Raw genomic sequence first — 20,806 nt, forward strand, 5'->3', positions numbered from 1 at the left:
GGCAATCAAAAACTGGACCAATCACTCCTGGGAACGTTTACCACTCCTCTCTGTCTTCTTCATTTGTGGATAAATGTTTCGCTGGAGTCTCAAAGCTTTAGAAATGGCTTTGTAATCATTTTTTTACCAATGAATCCCAATGACTTGTTTCTCATTTGTTCTTAAATTATTTTTTTATCAGGTCATGATGCTTTTTGAGGTCCTTTAGGCTACTTCATCTTGTCACATAATATTTTTTAAATGGAAAAGGTGGTTAATCACAGTTAAATAGGGCCATGTTTGTTTGGATAGCTTTTTACATTAGTAAATAAAATTATTGATGGTTATTGATGATCTGAACCATTTCAGTTGGACAGAAAAAGCAAAAACAGTAGAACTTGGAGAATGGCCAAATACTTTTAAAAGTAGTGCATGCCCCAAAAATTTACATTATTTTTCATAAAGTTCTTTCAGACCATTTTTAGACATCAGACTGTGTGTTAAAAAAATTAAAATAGTGACGCAGCTCACCAGAAACATACCCAGTATGCCAAATTACCAGATAAAAACACAAATCCTGCTCTGTGCCAGCTCTCCTCCTGTCAGAGGAGTCTTTGATCTCTTCTCTCTGGATACACAGGGGTCTTTCCTTTTGTGATTGGTAAAGTTCACACTCCTCCACTGAAACACACTCTCGCACACAGATAAACTCACTTCACAATATGGTCTGCACAACAGGGAGACAACACATATGACAGACACACTGTCCTGACCTTACCACTTTGATACCTTAGCCTCTGCACACACAGTATCAGGCATTGATCACTGTATTTAAAATAAATAAAAACTACCTGACATTTACTCCATCATTGCATACATTTTTCTTTATTCCTTTAGTTTCCTTTGTTCTGCACTTTTCCTATAAGAATGTATCTATGGCTTAGTACATGTATTTTACCTTGAATGAAATATTTTGCTTTGTTTCAGATGTATGGAGGAGCTGTGTCACATTATTCACTTTCTAGGGATTGTTTTCCAATATATATATATATATATATATATATATATATATATATATATATATATATATATATATATATATATAGTTAAAAAGCTGAAGAAATTTTGATTTATCCACATGTTGCAGAATTTATGTAGAATAAATAATTATGTTTAAATCTTAGTTAAAATTTTAGAACACAGGGCTGATGTTATTCTTCAATTCCACTTGAAATCCTTTACTTGTGTAAGGATTAAGGGAAATTTATTGAAATTCCTTCTAAAGAAATTCCTTCTTCCTTTTTCAAGCAGGGATTTTCAACATGGGGTCACCACTGGTGCATAAAGAATCTTTTAAGAAGATATTCTATGGTAGTCTCAGAAAGAAGGCTGCTATAAAATCTACATAAAACCCTGCAAAACAACAGCATGACAATAGAGTTGGTTTATATACCCAAAATCAAACCATCCTCCTAGTGCAATGTACAAGTGTAGGCAATTTCCATAATGTTTCCTCAACTAGGGGGGAGTTGAGTTGCTTTTGCATTACAAATCACAGTAATCTTTACAAAAATGCTAATAAAAAAAATGTAAAACAGTAAGCGTCAACTGGGAACTCAAACTGCATGAGTTAACACAAACATTTAAAATGATACACTGTGATACAAGTCACAGTGACAATTGTATTTTGTTGTGCATGACTTCCCCACATTATTTAATTATTGCAAATAAAACAAAAACCGAGCTTCAATGGATACTTCCTCCATTTCTTTTTTAAAACCTTTGAAATAGGATACCCTGTGTCAAACACACATTAAATGATGGTGGAAAGCACGCAGCATTAGTACATACTGAATTTCACAAAAAGACTAGCACTGCATAAATGGCACAGTTTTTTTTATTGTGAGGTGGAGAAGACTGCTGAGTCAGTGGTTTGGGTAACTGTTTAACGTGCATTTTGTATTGTGTCTTTATGTAAAGGATTGTATTCCAAAATGGCAAAAAAAAAAAAAAAAGAAAATGCGCAAAAATATAAGCAAATTAGCATTCAAGAAATCAGAATATTGTTTGTGATTAATTTTTACAGTACAGTTAATCTAGCTGGCTCACTCTGTTAAATGGTGGACGGACTTCCCATTTTGGAATGAAATCCTCCTCTTATTTTGTGCCATTTCACTCACCAGCTGTTTCCCTCCTCAGCAACAAAGTACACAGTGAGTGTCACAACGCATCCGACCCCTTTCTGGACTGGTATTTATTTATTTGTTTATTCATTTCTGAATTCCTTCTGTTTGACTTTACAACCATTCCTTGATTTCTTTTGTGTTTGAAGAACAGGTGCCTTTCCCTTTTTTTTACGTTTGTTCTTTAACTTCCCTTTAAAACTGACATTTCAGGCTTCCTTTAGCTCTTTTTATGTTGGCTTATTTGTTTTACAGGTTCTTTTTTGTTGTTGTTGCCTGCTCCACGCAGCACTGCTATTGCTTTACTGTGGTTGACTGCTGGCCCTAAGAGACAATGGAGTAGACGGTTGTAGTTTTGGAGGGTAAGAAAGGAGGTGGTCACAAATAGCTCTTTTGATCAACTCATGGGTGATTCTGGGGGAGTAGTTTTAATGAATTGCTTTGGCTGATTAGAATTTTAAGCTCAGTTTGTGTTCTGTGGAGTTGTTACCAGCAGTCAGTCTATTACCTGCAGTAGACACCAAGTCAGAGTGGTCTGCTTTTGGAAAAAACAACAACAAATGGAAGTATAAAACAGAGAGTTAAGGCAATGCCTACTCAAATATGACCAAGACCAAAGATTTCTACTTTCCTAAACCACTCTAGTGTCACATGGAGGCTGATGGCTATATCCATTGGTCTTTGAGTAATGTATACATTCATCATGGACAATTCGCCAGTCCATCACGGCACAACACAGAGACATACAGAACAAACAACCATGCACACACACATATTCTATACAATAGAAAATTTAGAGCAGTGGTGTCCAAAGTCAGTCCCCAGGGGCTGGTGTCCTACATGTTTTAGGTATTGTCCTGGCTCAACACAGCTGAACCTAATGAGTAGGCCTCTGCAGAGCTTGATGACGTACTGAGAAGGTAAATCATTCATTGGAATCAGATGTGTAGGAGCAGTGTCTGATCTAAAACATGAAGGAGACCTCTCCCTTAAGGACTAGAATTAGACATGCCTGATTTAGAAAGACCAGTTACCCTACCAGTCAGGTTTTTGGACTGGGGGGTGGAGCTAGAGTACCATGAGAGAATCCACGGAAAATATGCTAACATGCAGAAAGGACCCAAACCAGGATTTTAACCCAGGACCTTATTACTGCTCCACCACACAGCAACACTGAAAATGTGTGGTATAAAAATAATGGTGCATTTAAAAGCCAGTGTTGGGCACAGTTGTTATATTCCAAAAACCGATAATTGCAGAGCTAACTTTTTGTTCATCGCATTATCAATCACATTAAGTTTAGAAACAGTTTGCGGACTGGTAAGCGTCCAGCTTGTTGGGTATTGATACATGTAAGAACGATAACAATGTTAAACATATTCATCCGCCAGTTACGTCACTGTCCTGGCTCTCAATTCACATCTACACAGCCTTCTCCTCAACACAAGTAGTCACGGTTCCACAATAAACATTGTTAAAAGCTGTGCTTTTTCTTCTTACCTTTGTTCTCTGCTCAAAAACAGATACACTCGTATCCACATTTGTTTCCTTTTCTTTAAACAGTGTGCTGTTGTGTGACTCTAAAAGCTCGTTAATGCTTGATGCAAGAACGTTCCACGCAGAAATGAAACTTGTGGACACAACATCTGCAGCATTTACACGCCATGTGGCTTTTCCTCTAAAGTAGCACTATTCTCCTAGACTCTAGAGGGCAGCGTTGTGCTCCTATGCCAAGCGTACTACACCTCACTACATGTAAAAGTAGAAATAAACTGTTGTTTCCAACATTTTAAAGCCTCTTTTCCAAGAGTGACAGCGATTTCACTCTAGGAATTGTTATTTCTTGATCACGGTGATGTTTATGGTTCTGGATCATTAAGATGTCTATATTTACGAACCTCTGCCAGAAGGAGCTCTTGTTCATCCGCTATGTTTTTTCCACGTGGAACTGTCCGGGTAATTAGAAATTTTCCTAGGGGCATGGAGCAGAAACTTTTGGCCATACGGAGGGGCGTGGTCAAAGACCATTAAATGGCCATGGTAGCCAAAACGATGTAATATGGGCGAACAGACCTTGTGGACGCATCAAGTATAAACCTAGCTTTTACTTTTTAATTATTATTGTAATGAAGCTTTCTGAGTTTTGTTACCGGCACCACATGAGGTGAATGGTGACTGAACTCGGAGCTGGGTTTTTGGGTCGCCGCATGACCTTTTTTTTCCTCAAAACTTACGTACAAGACACCATCTGGCTTGTTGCCTAACCTATGTAAATCCTCGAGAGACATTTAACCTGCATGTTTAAAATATATAAAAACTGTTTCCACACAGCAGTAATGAATTTAAAAGTGATTTATACATACTAAAACAGCTATATCCTCAAACATGAGGCACATGTTCATCATGCACTGTGTGCGCGTGTAGCAACGTTTGTCTGAAGATGCGTGACTCAGACTCAGTGACAGCCATTGGTTAGCGGTTAGCGTCTAATGTTAATGTCCTCAAATTTACTTTTTATCATCGGTTTGATGGTAGCGAAGCTTATATTTTGGTTTCCGGGATATGAGTTTTCAAAACTAATGTTTTGGTCTACTTTGGTCTTGGGTCTGTTATGACTAGAAATTACTTAAACTCTCAGTACCAAACTTTGTTTTCTTTTTCCAAATTTCAGCTATCTAAAGCAAGGGTAATACTGACCACTGACAACTACACAAAAGTCGAGTTCCAAAATAATCAGAAATTTCCTTGGAAATTGCTTAAATGTGGGTTGTGTCAATTATATACAATGGCTTCAGACCTTGCCTCAGATTTATCCTCCTCTTTGTGTCCACACATGGTTCAATAAGTAGGGCCAAACTGGCTTTCACTTTGGCAACCTGTGTAGACAGTAGTAGATATGTCTTGTTGAGACCTGTCAAGTTTTATACATCTAACCAAATGATCCCTAAATACATGTGGGCCCCACTGTGTCTTTATGCCCTTGCTACTTTATGTACTTACATTTTGGTGTTGATTTTCATGTCATCATCTTCATATCTATGAGTGTATACTTTCATAACATTTCACCTAAAAACAGTTCTTAATGCTAGCCTTGTTTTTTTCTCCTCTTTTCTTTATGTCCAGTAAGGAACAGCAGAAGAACAACAATAAGGGTATCAATAAATCAGTGTGGGAACAGCGAACCAAAGAGCTGAGGAAGCACACGCTGGCATCCAGCCGCGAGGCCCTCTATAATGAGCTGGACCCTGATGACCGCTGGAAGGCAAGGACAGGGAGGGAAGAACACAACGATGTAATGGACCAGGCAAAAATTAGCCCTTAGACTTGTGCTATCAGTGTACACAAGCTGGCTGGCATTATTTTACAATGTGCACTTCAAATCTGGTTAGAAAATGAAATGTGTAGACTTTAACTTCCTTTTTGCTTCTTGTGTTCATCCCTTTACATTTTGGTTTTCTTGTGTCCTCTTACCTTTTTGTAGGTCAACTTTTCACGTCAAATCCGCCCTGACATGAAAACTCACCTGGATCGACCGTTAGTAGTTGATCCCCGGGAGAACCGAAACAACAACACCAACAAGACCACTGCCAACAATTCGGACCTTTGTGTTGCCCAGCACCATTCTTCTGATGAGCTCCACAAACAAACACAGCTACAAGACCAACACAGTCAAGTGGGAGTAGGAGGTGGAGGTGGTTCAGGTCAGCCCAAGGCTCCCCTGGATCGAGGGGAGTCCACTGAGAGTAGGCGGAGTCGCAAAGGTGAACATCATCACAAGTCTCATGTCCGGTTGGATACTACAGTCATTCCAGGTCCAGGCTCAGAAGAGAGGCCACCCAGACGCCATCACCACAACAGGAGTGGAAGTCGAGGGGGAGGGCAATCGGAGCACAAAAGGACCAGGTCGCATCGAAAAAATGCCGAAGATGGAGAGGATGGTCGAGGAGGAGCTGGAAAATCAGGGAGGCATAAGAGTAAGGGGGTGAATGGAAGTGGGGAAGGAGGAGACCACGAAGGAGCCAGTGAAGGCGGTGAGAGGAGGCCGAGAAGGAGTCGACATGGCAATCAAACAGACAGCGATGGGAGGAGGATATGCCAGCACAGAAAGAGGTTTGAACCGCTTTAGTTTTTTTCTACTGTGTTGTGATGCTCTCAGACCAAAAAAGTGTCCTTTTTATTTATTTACTTCTCACCTTTGTTATTCTCTTTTTCAAGGGAATGCAGTGTCCCAAACCTTTCTACTACTCGTCCCATCCAAAAGAGCCTCTCCAGGCAGAATAGTCAGTACAGTGAAGATATGGACAACTTAATGAATACCAAACTGGTCTCTGGCTCTTCTCCTCCTGGCCATGGTCACCCTAATCCAATTGCCAACTACACAGTGGCCCCTAGCTTTGGATCTGCCCTCCACCTTGCTAACAGTGGCACTCACGGAAGTTTGGTCACATTGAATAGCTACGGGAACATTGGCCATCATCGGACGCACAGTGTGATCAGACTGCCTCACCCTGACTACACAGCAGTGGACATGCCAATCTTTCCATCTATTAATGCCATTTTGCAAGGTAGGCCGGAAAAAAACACAACTGTTTCCCTAAATGAAAGACAACAAACAAATTCTCACCTAAACCTTAACCTTTTTTTTTGTTGGCTTAACATCCAGTCAATAAAAATGCAAACACTGAGCCACTGCCGGCCAAGGAGGATAAGGACGATGATGATGATAAGGGTGGTGAAGGAGGACCCAGGCCCATGCCTCCGTATAGCTCCATGTTCATCTTGTCCACTACTAACCCGTAAGAGAAGCATTAAGCACATATGAAACAAAACTTTACAAAGACATGATGATGCAAATGATGCATTTATTAAGTCCATGCAGAAGTTGTCTGAATTTGAAACGTTTAGGAGTCTGTTCTTCGATTCAAAACTTTATTAAAGAAAATGTTTGGGAATGTGACAATTTATGCAAAAACGTTCCACTCAGGAATTTTATTTGAATGTGCAATTTGGGGTTGTTTGTTTCACTGAGGCCTTTTGTCCTCATGGAAACACTGTTTGATGAGCCCTGAATGATACTGTACATCAACACGATTACTACATTGAAATGATGTCAACATTTAAAAGTAAGCCTTAATCAGACAAATGCAGTTTCAACAGCCAAGATGGTATGCCTCCACTAGTTCACACACACACGTCAAACAGAATTGGCCATAGAGGAAACCTCTTTCAAATTAACAAACATGCTGAAGTTTACTGAAGCACTCTCCTTCAAATGTGCTGAAATCTGAAATGCAAAAGTATTTGCAACTAAATTTGATTTCATATAATTTAGGACTTAACTTTTATAATTTAAGCACCAAAGAAGATATTTTTTTCACATTTACATTTCTAGTGTACACACAAAAGCAGACTTGATTACAAAAAGGTTTTGTGTGTGAATGGACAGAATGTCAATTAATTAAATCAAACGCAATCTCTAGAGAAGTTTTCGCTGATGCACTTAAAATCTAAATTTAGACTGGCTGGAGTATGTAGTGGCATATTTGCCCATTGTTTTGTACACGCTGTTGAATCAACACACTGAATTAGTGAAAAGCAATCATGAACACCTTGAATTTATGAAAACTAATCCTGTGAGCATAAGTGATTGTCATGAATTAGCTTTACTCCCACCTTGTAGTAAACGTTTTGCGCTGTTTATGCTATAACCAATGCTGGGGGAGGGGTGTTGTTGTGTGCTTCTAGCTTTCGGCGGGCGTGCCACTACATTTGTACCCTGCGCTATTTTGAGATGTGCATCTTGTTGGTCATTGCTATGAGCAGCATCGCCTTGGCTGCTGAGGATCCTGTCTGGCCCGAATCACCTCGAAACAATGTAAGAATGTTAACATACATTGTTCTACTACTTCTGATATCATGTATTCCACTTTCTTTTTCAGATTTTATACTGTTGCTGTTTTCGTCTCAGTTGCCACTCATATAAACTCTAGCCCAGTAATTTAAACATCTGAAACATACCAAACCAGCAATTAAATCATCTTGTTTTTTTTATAGTAGACATTTCAGATGAACAATGTTTTTTTATTATACAGCCATATTAGAAATGTATTTGTCATGATAAATTCTTAATTCTATTTGTTCTAAAAAAATTTCTGGATGTAGAGATTCTTTTGCTTTGTCACTACTATTCTCATTCCTTAAATATATATATATTTTTTATACAGGTACTTCGCTATTTTGACTATGTTTTTACTGGAGTTTTCACGTTTGAGATGCTGATAAAGGTAAAACAAAGGATTAAATTAACATTTTTAAATGGCATTTTTATTTTCAAATGCTAACTAAAGCCAAACTTTGTCCATCACGACCTTTTCATTCATTCTGCCTCCGTTCTAGATGGTGGATCTGGGGTTGGTCTTGCACCAGGGCTCTTATTTTCGGGACTTGTGGAACATCCTTGACTTTATAGTGGTTAGTGGTGCTCTGGTGGCCTTCGCCTTCACGTAAGTCTCCCTCCTTTCCCTCTCCTCTCCTTTCCTCGCTCCTGCACCTCATAATTTATCATGTCTTAAATTTAATTGCACCTTGGAGTAGAGCCCCTCATACTCCTCTTTAGCCACCCATTTGTTTTGGTGTTTTCCTGGTGTTCTGTTTAGTTATTTCTTTCTTCTGTTTCACATGTTTTGTCATTTGCATTTGCATTTAGCCCTTCCTCACTTCAACATTCGTTTCATTTTTTGGTTGCAGTCCTCAACATTTGACCATTTTCTACATGTTCCTTTTCCCATCCATCTTATATTTCTGTAAACCTTTTATTTCCTAGTAACTCGTCCTTCAAAGCCCTCCTCCCCCTGCTTTACACCCAAACATTTAGTAGAAAAATGTGCCCCCGCATCCTTCCTAACCAACCCAACCTTTACCCTGTGAGAGGGGAGGACCACCCTTTGCACCTGTAACCCTTTAGTGCCCAGGGCGTTCTAGATTTAAAGGGGGCCCAATGCAAAGCCAGGCCAGGTCATGCTGGACTTGGCTTCCATGCCCTTCTTCTCAACAAAGCAGGTATTTTAACTCTACCTAATCTGCATGGCTGGGATGAAGCAAAAAAGATTGTGAGAGAAATAATTTATAGTTTAAGTTAGAGTGTTACTCTGGGTATAAATAAAGAACGAGCAAAATTAGACTTGCATGTGTGTTCTCCTATGGCCACTCAAGAGGTATAGCGCTAAGCCTTTCCTTGTGATAGGTGGTGGGCTACTATTGGGGTTTTGCCATATATTTAGCTTGTTGTCAGCAGGAAATGGTAGCAACAGACTCACATTTCTTTGAGATTGTACTTTTCATAAATGATATTAGTTGGATCTGTTGTTTGCATAATGTGCTTTGAGATTGAGTTCATTATTAATTGGCTCACTAGAAAAAAATGGAATTACACTGACCTGAAATGAAGCCAAAACAGTTGATCATTTTGCTGCTTTTGTCCAGTAGCATTTGTTTGAATATTATATATTCAAAACTATTTTAAACTGTTTTTTACTGTTGCCAAGGTGTGAAGCTTATTTTTCAAATTAGTATTATTAATAAACAATTTTATTAACAGAAAACAACTGCTATAGTCAGTCTCCCAAGGTAAAGTTATTAGAGTTGTCATATCAAGTTAAGTGGCTCTTTCTTTTATCCTTTTTATTTGTATCTCTTTTTTTCATGCCTTTACTACTTTTAGTACCCAGATTAACACTCTGAAATTAACTTGCTTATTTCAGATTTTTTGTCAAAAGCCATGAATTTGGATGTCCCATGATCACTTATAATTTTTCAGAGTTTTTTTTTTTTTTTGTTATTAAAAAATAAAACTATGAACAATGCAGGGGCTTTAGTGGTGGTTTTCCATTTATAAGAAGAGCTTTTATCCTGGGTCATTCTCTCTGCATCATCTTTATGTGTGTTATCTTTTTACCAACTCCCTGTCCTGCCCTTTGTTTCAGTGTAATCGACTGGTGTTTGTATATGTGTATCAAAAGATCAATGTACATCTGTAACTGCGTCCTTAAAGCTTTTTGCATAACATGTGAGTTTGGTTTTGTGTTTGCATTTTATTTCCACTCGGGAAGCTGCTTTCCATGCAAATGTGTAAATTGATGTATGGGCAGTTATACTGTGTTTTTAATCAAGAAGTGAATTAGCTAATAAATCAGACTAAACCATAATCGTGGTTTATAACACTAATGAGTATTGGGTAGATGGGAACCAGTCAGACCAGATTCATACCCATCAAGATAGCACCTTAATTCGATTCCAGGAAATCGAGCAGCACTCCAGAAAGGATCAGCAGTCTTGTTGGAGATGTTTATCGCTCCTTTAATCCAATCAGTCAGGTCTGAGAGCTTCAGTGTTGTTTGTTACAATTGTAGCTGTCCTTGGTTATTTCCACAGTCAGGCTTAGATTCTTGTCCAGACCTGCAGTCAGAGCTCAAGCAAATACCAGTATCTGATCTTATTTCCTAATATAATTTTAAGCGTTGAAAACTTTGAGAACTTTGTCTATTAATTATCAGCAATTCAATCATGCATCCCTTGCTATTGGACTCCAATTAAGATGTTAAAAGGAAGTTCTAATTTACATACTTAATCATTTATTTTGGAAAATGTTCATAGTTGAATTTTTTTATTTTATATGCATGTTTGCCTTAGCAAGTACATTAATTTGAAGGTTTATCTAAGGAAGCACAGTCCTTATGTCGTCTTATTTATTTCTTGCTCTGTCTCTCATATGGATGTATTACCTCCTTTCTCTGTGTCCCATCCCGTGTCTTTCTCTCACCTTTGTCTTGTCGTCTCTTCTCCTTTATACTTACTGTCTTTCACTTCTCACTCATCTCTTCCTTCGGATCACCAACAGCGGCGGCGGGTAAAGTTCTCTGGCTTGCTCAGTCTCTCTCCTCTCCATTTCCTTCTGCACTTTCAGCATCTGTTCTTCTGATCACGCTCAGTTTTTTTTTTCTAGCCATCCAACAAACAAATCTGCTTCAAACACATATATACCTGATATTAATCCGCATCATGTGTCAGCTGAATCACAGGGCTGTACAGTGAGGTTATGCGCTCATGGAAGGTTTAACACAAAAGGAATCAATGAAAAAAATACTGTTGCACAACAGGTTTCTGTTATGATTGTTATAGTTGTTTTTTTTAAAGGTGAGAATATTGTAAAGAAATATACATGTTTTGTAAAAAAAAAAAAAACAACTAAGTGCTTCACACAAATGCTCATAGCACCATGTACCGATGCAAACTGTTGCAGTCTTGCACTAAGTCAGAAATGTTTTGAATTACCACCAGCAGACTACCATCTGGTTTGACAGCTGGAAGAAGCTGGCAGCTGTATAAACAGCTGCTATCGCTTTGGTAACCTTTAAACTTCAGCTTTTCACTAAAATTGTTACAATTCATGTGTGATGTTTTTTTTTTTTTGGAGAAAACTAAGAGAGCTTTAGAATTAGTGTAAAGTTTCTCACTTTATAACCAACTCTCACACTTTTCTTACAGATCACATTCTGACGTATTTGTAGTTCTTAAAAGTAAACTATGAAACTATGAAAACTATGAAGCTTTCTTTGATTTAGTTTACGGTTTTCAGCTCAGGTTGATCTTTGACCTGGCATCTCAGGAAGAAATACACTCAATTGTCATATTTTAGAAATGTTGAATTATGCATAAAAACAAAGATGATTTTTCTGTTGATTCAGGTTTTCAATACTTCAAAAACTGAAATATTAGCAAGTTGTGACTTAGGACTCTCTACACACTTATTGGACTATATCAGCAAGATTTGTTAAAAGCCTTATAATGCAATCATCTTTTTTCAGCAGCATAATCTCTAACAGTCAGAAATAGAAAACGCCAACCTTTTTTCAAGTAAATCAATGGGGGAAAACACAACATTAAAAGATAAACATATTTAAGTGTCACAGTTGTTAATAATTCATGTGAGAAAAAAAAGTGAAATAAATGAATGCACAGTTGCTTTAAATCCAAAATTCAAACTGTGACTGTGAAAAATAAGACTGGACCCAAGTTTATAAGTGGAAGAAAAAAAAAGATATGACCAACATTGAGATTTTCAGCTGCACTCCTGGCAAAAAGATGACTTGTCAAATACACAGAAAAACACCTCATACCCACTTTAAGAAGGGTGGAACTGGAGGATTGTTTCTGTTCCTTAAACTTCTTTGTTAATTTGCAATGGATCTTTAAAGAAAATTCTGGTGGATTATGATACAAAACATGTGTCGTTAGCAACAAATGAATGGTTCAGCAAAATCAAAAACCTAGACCTGAATCTTATAGAATATGTTTGTGGTGAGATGAACAGAAGTTAAGCATTAGAGAGGACTCTGGACAATCTATCAAATTTGTGCAAAGATGGAAGGTTAAAGCTCCCTCTACTGAGTTATAAGAGTGAGAAGACTGAAACCTTTCCTGTAGACCAGAGGTGTCAAACTAATTTCTATATAGGGCCACTTTGGCATCATGAAGTCATTAAAAGGGCCGCATGCATGTGTAGAGACGATACTTTTCATTTCATAATTTCATTCCAGTTCACACAGTAGTATAAAAAACGCACAGTAACATAAAAGTAGCACTCTTAGGCCCAGTTTATACAGTTTATCTGCAAAAAAAGTTGATATTGTGGTCAGTTACACTTACAGGAGGCACAGTTTTAGCCACTTTATACACTATAAAAGGATATATTCCTTTTTTTTTGGCTCTCGAGGGCCGGATAATTTACCTTGAAGGGCCAGATTTGGCCCGCGGGCCTTGAGTTTGACACCTGTGCTGTAGACCCAAGGGGCTTGTACAAAGCATAACAGGAAGGATAACAACAAGTGCTGCTCTTGTTATTTAACTATTTTGTTTTTTTGCTTGAAATTGGATCCTCATTGAATAATTGTACTTAAATGTTGGATTTTTACCCATTTGAGATTATGCTGCTTCTATAGTGGATAAAATTACATAATTTTACATTTTTTATTCCTGACTAGGCTTACCAAAAAGTATTCAGAGAGCTTTATTTATGATTTTTTATATAGTTATTATGGCAGAGTGGAACTTGCTAAAGACCTATTTATTTCTGGCTAATGCTGGACCAAAACGCTCTTTAGGAGTATTCCTACAAAATATACCCTTCTCCATCACTCTGTCTGCTGCTGAAAAGAAGAAATTTTTCAGCATGAAAAGCAAGGTTTCAATGCAGCATGAATAGATTTCACCATCGGCTGGGCATGTGCAAGCCAAGGCTTTAGACACATGTGTAAAGCATTGAAATACATTGCAAACTGTTTAACACATAGAGAAATAATTATCGCATTAAGGCAGGAATGATACCAGCATGTTTAAATTAACACCTAACTCTAGCATGTAGCTACAATGCCAAAGACCCACTTAGAATTAAAGATGGAGTGTAATATTATAGCAATGCTGCATGTGTTGCTATGTATTTAACCCTGACGCAGTTACTCAATTTGAGCTAACTCGGATCAGTGCCAAACAAAAAATGGCTGCATACTGCCATTTTGGTATCCCGAAGGCTAAAGCTGTAATAGATTCCTGAAACTGTTTCATTTATGTGTGTTTGTCAATATGTTCATATGTAGGGGGAGCAGTAAAGGAAAAGACATCAGCACTATCAAATCTCTGAGGGTTCTGCGAGTGTTGCGTCCTTTGAAGACTATTAAACGGCTTCCCAAGCTAAAGGTATTCTCACGTTATTCCTCAAACTTGAAAATAGGGATCGTCATAACCAGATTTCAGGCTTTACTATTCTATTTGGCAACAGCTTAAGAGAAAATAACATAGGTTATTGATTTGTGTATTTGACCAATGTCTTTTCTCTGCTCTTTTTCTTCGATCAGGCTGTGTTTGACTGTGTGGTGAACTCTTTAAAGAATGTCCTGAACATCCTGATTGTCTACCTACTCTTCATGTTCATCTTTGCTGTGGTGGCAGTGCAGCTTTTCAAAGGACGTTTCTTTTACTGCACCGATGAATCCAAAGAGTTTGAGCGCGATTGCAGGTCAGGGAGAGCCTATGCTCTATGACAGCCGTACACTGTTTGTTTGTAAAGCGAACCTACCTCTTCCTCTTTCTGACATCTTCTGGATCCGCACGGAAACCCAAAGATGTATACGTATGAGAACAAAATCTGGAACTTTTTGCCGCACTGATTATGTGATACATGTCTTGCAGAGGCGAATATCTGGTGTATGAACGTGATAACGAAGTGAGGGCGCAGAAGCGGGAGTGGAAGAAATACGATTTCCACTATGACAATGTGGCTTGGGCCCTCCTCACCCTCTTCACTGTTTCCACCGGAGAGGGGTGGCCGCAGTAAGCTATTGAACATATATGAACCTAAGTACGGTGTTCCAATTCCTTTTTCAATCTGATAACCAATTCCTCCTCTCCCCCCCCCCCCCCCCCCCCCCCCCTTACAGGGTGCTGAAACATTCAGTAGATGCGACCTATGAGAATCAGGGCCCGAGCCCAGGGTATCGGATGGAAATGTCCATCTTTTACGTGGTGTACTTCGTGGTCTTCCCCTTCTTCTTCGTCAACATTTTCGTTGCTCTCATTATCATCACCTTCCAAGAACAAGGAGATAAAATGATGGAGGAATATAGTCTAGAAAAGAATGAGGTAAGACATTAATAAGAAAGTGAGAAGTATGATCAAAATGGAGAGTTCAAAGACATCAGCTGAGACTTGAATCCATTTTTTTCTCTTGTTTTGGACAGAGAGCTTGTATAGATTTTGCCATTAACGCCAGGCCTCTGACACGTCACATGCCTCAGAATAAGCTCAGCTTTCAGTACAAAATGTGGGAGTTTGTCGTGTCGCCGCCATTTGAATATACAATCATGGCCATGATTGCGCTCAACACCGTGGTGCTAATGATGAAGGTAAGTCCCAATGAGCTATAAACAAACATACATTAGCATACCCCATGGTTTTCATACCATGTTACAAGTAACACGAACAGACCATGGGCTTCCTTGCTATTTTAGGAGAATTCTTTTTATTGCTATTTAGAAAAAATGCTGGCATTTGCTGGGAAAATACAGCTCAATAAGCTGCTCTTGCTGTGTTCAGTTTTTGTCTGCAACTGGGATCTTGGTTCTAAGAGTGACTTCAATCTTAGTTTATGTTTCAGTTTTAATTTTGAAAGCATGTTTCCAATTTATATTCTCATTAGCAATATTAATCACATTGAGCAATACAAACTAATTGCATCGAATACCTCTGTGTTTTATACGTTCAAACACTATAGCAACATTTACACTGAAGGAGATTTTATAAACGATATATGTGAAAGATTTAATCAGACATTTGTCAGAAGTGTAAAATATTTTTTTTCTTGTAACAATCACTAAGTTTCATAGGCATGACAGTCATATTGGAATTTTGATGTCAGGGTTGGCAGAATTCCACCTCCTAGCTACATTCCTGTCAGATTTTTAAACTAAAACCTTTAAAGTCTCAATGTGAAACATGTTTAAACGAAATCCTTTAGTCGAGCAAGGCCAATGGATAAGAATGTGTTGATTTTCTTTTTTAATGATATAATACAATGTAGGCCATGTCCTATTGCAATATTTTTGTAATCACAAATGTCTTTAGACCATGGTACTTGGAAGATTTGGTATTTTATAAGGTGGTACTTGTTATTCAAAGTTTAAAATCACTGACATAGACTTTAAGATAATTCTAATTTGTCTCTGACACAATCATCTCTCTCCGTGATGTAAAACATTCAGTCAATACAGACTAATTTGCACTGATCCTCTTGAGTCTCCATTACATTTAATTCATTCCTAATTGAGCATGTTGTGTGTATTTGTATTTAGTATGATGGAGCTTCTGATACCTACGAAGCAGTTTTAGCCAACCTCAACATTGTGTTTACATCGCTCTTCTCCTTGGAATGTGTCCTCAAGATCATTGCCTTTGGAGCTCTGGTGAGTGTAGATATGTGTGAGCTTATATGTTGTTGTTTTTTTTGTTTGTTTGTTTTTTAATGCACTGCTCTCCTTTAAATTTGTAGGCCTACTGGAAAAAAAATCTGTTATTAACGTTAAAACTGTCGTTATATGGGTGCAAATACCTTTTTAAAAATGACATGTTTGGAAAGTCTTTCGACAAATCAGATGACAAAAAGTTAGTTAAAACCCAAAAAAGTATTACAAGAAACCAATTTTGATACAATTAAAAAAAAAATGTGACAATGCCTAAATCTCTGTAACTTTCAGACTAAAGGTCGTCAATTACCCATTGGCCTGGATTGTCACAGATTGTTTCATTTTTTTACAGTCTTAGGAAAAGGTCATGAAAGCTACATAAACCCACGTGGGATGAAAACAAAATACCTAATCTGCATGCCTTATTATCCTATAACTAAAATATTGTTTTATGACACCAAGAAACTACTATCTGATAATAATTAATATTGTAACATGTTATCTGTGAGTGCTTTGTATCTTTGTTACTTTCTTACAAAACTAGGTGTTTCTTCCATTATACTTCCTGGAATCTCTGTTAAACTAACTACCCTGCACTCTCAGTGTCATGTATGGCAAGAGTGACCCCCAGTTTGCTTGTCCTTGATAGCCTACTGGGAAACAAAGTTATAAAAATGCATCCCCTCACAAAAAAGCAATCATTTTCACCTGTAAAACTATAACAATCAATCTCTCACAGTCAAATGACACCATACAAAAGTAAAACTCTAAACAGCTTTAAGTGTATTTCATTGATGCAAACTTATTGCATTAACATTCTAATGTAAATGGTTTAATAACCATGGTCATTCCAAAAAAAGTAAAAAACAAAACAACTGGACTTGTTTCCGTAGTTGAAGACGTTTCGCTTCCTCTCCAGGAAGCTTTCTCAATTCAAAAAGTCTGGAGTAATGTGGAGTAACAAGCTTTATACCATTGCCAAACAAAGGCCTGTAATGGCTTAGATAACATGCAAATTCAACCGAAACAGGTCCACCCCTCTAGTAATGGGCGGTTGTTAAAGCCATTAAACCAGCAGATTGAACCGAAACCGGTCCACTCCTCTGTAAAGGGGAGTCGTTAGGGTCGTTACTGGCTTGGCTTACAGGAACAATGTTTTGATCACCCGAATGTCCAGTTGTTTTGTTTTTTACTTTTTTTGGAATGACCATGACCTGGATGACTAAAAATCTTCATCAGCAGAGGTCTGTGATCTAAAATCTAGTGAATGATATCAAACAATATCAACAGTAAAAGAGTTGTAAGATTTAAACTAGCATATCTTAAACATAATACTGACAAAATTCAGTCAAATTAAGCTCCCAGCATCCAAAAAGTCCAACCCACAGGTTCAGGGTAATATCAGAGATAGCGTTCTCTTATTAGCACAATTTTCTGGGGTAAGTGTCAAAAGCTCTGTTTCCATCAGCATTTTATATGAACATTTTGAAGTATCTCTTCAGAAAAGGTTGATGGAAATAGCAAAATTTGAAATAACTTCCTCAATTTCCCCCCCAAAAAATAAGGTTTGCGCTCCCTTGAGGTCGTTTTTGGCTTTTCCGAAAGAGAGCTAATGCACAAAACAGAAGATGGAAGTAGATTAGTTCTGATGTAGTGAATATTTACCTCAGCTGGCATCTTCTTAGATAATCCAATAAAGCGCATAGAAATGCATTTCTTTCTCTGCGTCTCCAGACAGCATGTAACATCGGCAATACTAGTTGACTTGACTGAAGAATTACAACTTGCCTGATAGGAACACATTCCTGACAACCTCTCAGTTTTTCTCAGATGTGTGCTCCATGCTAGTTTGCGACGCCTACTTCCTGTTTGCTACAGCCACGCTTAACGCCGACTTCTGACAAAATTACGTTTTGCGTAGCCTGGTTAATTCACTCCATACCAGTGGATGTAAGCACGCCTAATTCTCGTTTTCTTTTTTTTCTTTTTTCCGACATTTTAAAAGTTGTTTGCATGACAATTGGATGGAGACATAGCTGATGTGGGTAATCTATTTCTCGCTTTCTACTGTAGAATCAGTGGAAAATGGATGCGGGTAAAATATAGTTCTAAACCGATTCCTGGAAAGGGTTTCTGAAGTGGAAAAACACCTGCTATTTGTTTCACATTGCACTATATGTTTGATGTTTTCAGAGAAAACTGGCCTAACATTGTGATTTACTTTATAGTAAGCACCAAAGATTCAAAGACAGATAAAATCAACAAAAATCAAAGGGTAAATTGCGCAGTTGCATAAACTGTGAAAGAACGAGGCAAGAAAAAAAAATCAAGGCATATTTTGAGGCTGAATGGTCTAGGAGATAAAGGACAGTGTGGGAAGTAATTAATGGAAAGCAAGTGAATGACATATTGGTGGCAAAAATAGAAACAAAGATTACACTGAGGGCGGTGATTAGACAGAAGGGGATTTGAATCTTTTTGAGAGGACTCGAGCAGAGTCAGCTTGAACATCTTAGGCCCAAAGAATGCCCATGCATGTGCTTGTAGGTTTGTATCAAGGTGGTTTATTTTGATAGCTGCCACAGTGTCTAATGCACAGTTTGGCTCCAGGCAACAGAGAAAAAAGGAGCCTTCAGAGTATCAACTCTTTGTCCTGACCATCGCTCTGTGATTCCTCTTTAAAACACTCAAACAGCAATCACACACCTGGAAAAGAAACGCTTGGTTTCATACTTATGGACAGCAAATTGCATGTTAAGTTTGGCAAACAGGAAAAGAAGTGCTGTTTTGTGAGTGCTTCTTTAAACTAAACACATTTCTGTGGGCCTACAATGTTTCCAATGTGTGACATTTGATGGCTGCTCTTGTTGTCTGAGGCAGCAGAATTTGTCCTTAACCTATCTAATGGCATCCATCCAATAGACTGTCAGGGATGGTCCATTTGTCTTATCTAATTTCCTCCTGTTCCTGTCCGAGTCTGACATGTCTTTTTTCCCACTTTCCCCATTCGGCTTCTCTCTCTCCTGCTTTTTTTTTTTTTTTTTTGCGCTACTCTTCATCGCTAATTATTTAACCTTGAATTTATAACCACTTCACCATGCTCTGTCCATTTTCTCATTTATTTTATTGTGTTCGACCTTACTGGACTCATTACATCACCCTCGTTCTCTACCCAAATTTATTTCCTCTATTCCTTTTTATGCCTCTCCTTCTCCTCCTTGTGCTTCCTCTCTTCTTCGATTTGTCCAGAACTATTTCAAAGACGCCTGGAATATTTTTGACTGTGTGACCGTTCTGGGCAGCATCACTGACATCCTGGTTACAGAGCTTGGGGTAAGTTGCAACTTTCACCATTTATGCACAAAACATGTTTTCTTTCTAAAGTGCCGCGGGGTTACATTTGAAAAAGCCTGCGTCAGTACAGTTTAGGTTAGGTGTGCTGCAGCGTGTGTCGCTGAGGGTTTAAATCTGTGGCTGCCTGTCAAAAACATATACAAGCCAAGAGAATAACGGAAGAGCGTGAGTTAGATATCACTGTAGTGTCTGGCATTGCTCAGTCATGCGTGACCGTCTCTTGAAAGTCTTATATAATTGTCCCAGTTGGTGAGATGGGGATCCAGCCAGCCAACTCCGAGCCACTGTCAGCACGGCAGGGAGCATGCTGATGCTCTACTTAGACCCAGTTAACAGCTTGTCAAAGCAGCCAGTCGGGTTATTTGCTTGTTTAATTTATCCAATAGTGACTAAAACCAGAGCAAGAAAGTTCCTTTTTTTTTTTTTTTCAAAACATTATTTTTTGTAGAAGCAGTCTGCAATCTAAGTCCTTGAATTTAAATCCCTACTGTCATGGAAGTCACTGATTGTTTGAAAGGGTGAGCAAATACTTGAGGGAATAAGTTGTGTCCAGACTAAACAACGTTTACAAAGATATTGTAGATTGAATTTGGTTGCAAACTAAGATGAGCATAACGCCAAAACTAAAATCCACATTTATTTATTTTGCTTTCTGGGGAGCAACATCAAAAAGAGCAAATAAAACTCTATTCAACAGATGTGAGTTAGCTTTAAAAAAAATGCCTAAGAATTGGTTTTACATCTGCTTAATCTTGGTTAGATTAAGTTATGAAGATGATTGAAAACTTCTGTCCATATGTGGTAGCAAGAATTACTAGTAATTCGAGGCACTTTGTTACGGTTAAAATTACTGTTGTTAAGCTGTAAAAGTTTAGTCCTTGTTTCTGTGTTTTGCTGCTCCTAATATTGGCATAAAGCAGGCATGGAGATGTATGCATATCTGAATGCACAACTACTGTATTTGTTTATTTAAAAATATCTAACAATGTTGCTACTGCTAAATTACCATTAGACATTGTGATCATATTAATTATTAAGATACATGCTAAATTAGTTCTTATTATTTAGTTATTTTGATTCAGATACACAAAATAATAACTACTGTAAGAGGACATGCATGAATTCTTTGGAAGTCACTAATTAAATGTAATTGTTTGCCGTTTTCAATCAATGTGTAATAGAAAGTATTTGGTTAAAATAAAAATAAAAATGTATTTCACCTAAAAGACCAGTGAGCCAGCAGGTTTTTAAAAGTTTCACATGTAACAGTGATGGAAT

At 37.9% G+C, this 20,806-nt stretch overlaps 1 protein-coding gene across 34 annotated transcripts in view; it reads left to right on the top strand.

The window, feature by feature from the left end:
• Positions 1-20,806, top strand: part of cacna1aa (calcium channel, voltage-dependent, P/Q type, alpha 1A subunit, a) — a 107,890-nt gene that overhangs the window by 52,109 nt on the left and 34,975 nt on the right. For 17 of the 34 annotated variants that reach the window (XM_036148247.1, XM_036148245.1, XM_036148234.1 and 14 more), the window contains exons 19-34: positions 2,179-2,229; positions 5,286-5,454; positions 5,644-6,272; positions 6,378-6,727; positions 6,826-6,958; positions 7,908-8,037; positions 8,387-8,446; positions 8,559-8,665; positions 11,059-11,067; positions 13,814-13,913; positions 14,072-14,232; positions 14,406-14,546; positions 14,654-14,855; positions 14,954-15,118; positions 16,064-16,174; positions 19,424-19,507. In XM_036148247.1, the coding sequence (XP_036004140.1) occupies positions 2,179-2,229; positions 5,286-5,454; positions 5,644-6,272; positions 6,378-6,727; positions 6,826-6,958; positions 7,908-8,037; positions 8,387-8,446; positions 8,559-8,665; positions 11,059-11,067; positions 13,814-13,913; positions 14,072-14,232; positions 14,406-14,546; positions 14,654-14,855; positions 14,954-15,118; positions 16,064-16,174; positions 19,424-19,507 (2,602 nt within the window). The remainder of the gene's footprint in view (positions 1-2,178; positions 2,230-5,285; positions 5,455-5,643; positions 6,273-6,377; positions 6,728-6,825; positions 6,959-7,907; positions 8,038-8,386; positions 8,447-8,558; positions 8,666-11,058; positions 11,068-13,813; positions 13,914-14,071; positions 14,233-14,405; positions 14,547-14,653; positions 14,856-14,953; positions 15,119-16,063; positions 16,175-19,423; positions 19,508-20,806) is intronic. The other 17 variants (XM_036148246.1, XM_036148232.1, XM_036148231.1 and 14 more) reach the window with 5 other exon arrangements.

The sequence above is a fragment of the Fundulus heteroclitus genome, chromosome 16 (assembly GCF_011125445.2).
Source record: "Fundulus heteroclitus isolate FHET01 chromosome 16, MU-UCD_Fhet_4.1, whole genome shotgun sequence".
NCBI classification, from domain to species: Eukaryota; Metazoa; Chordata; class Actinopteri; order Cyprinodontiformes; family Fundulidae; genus Fundulus; species Fundulus heteroclitus.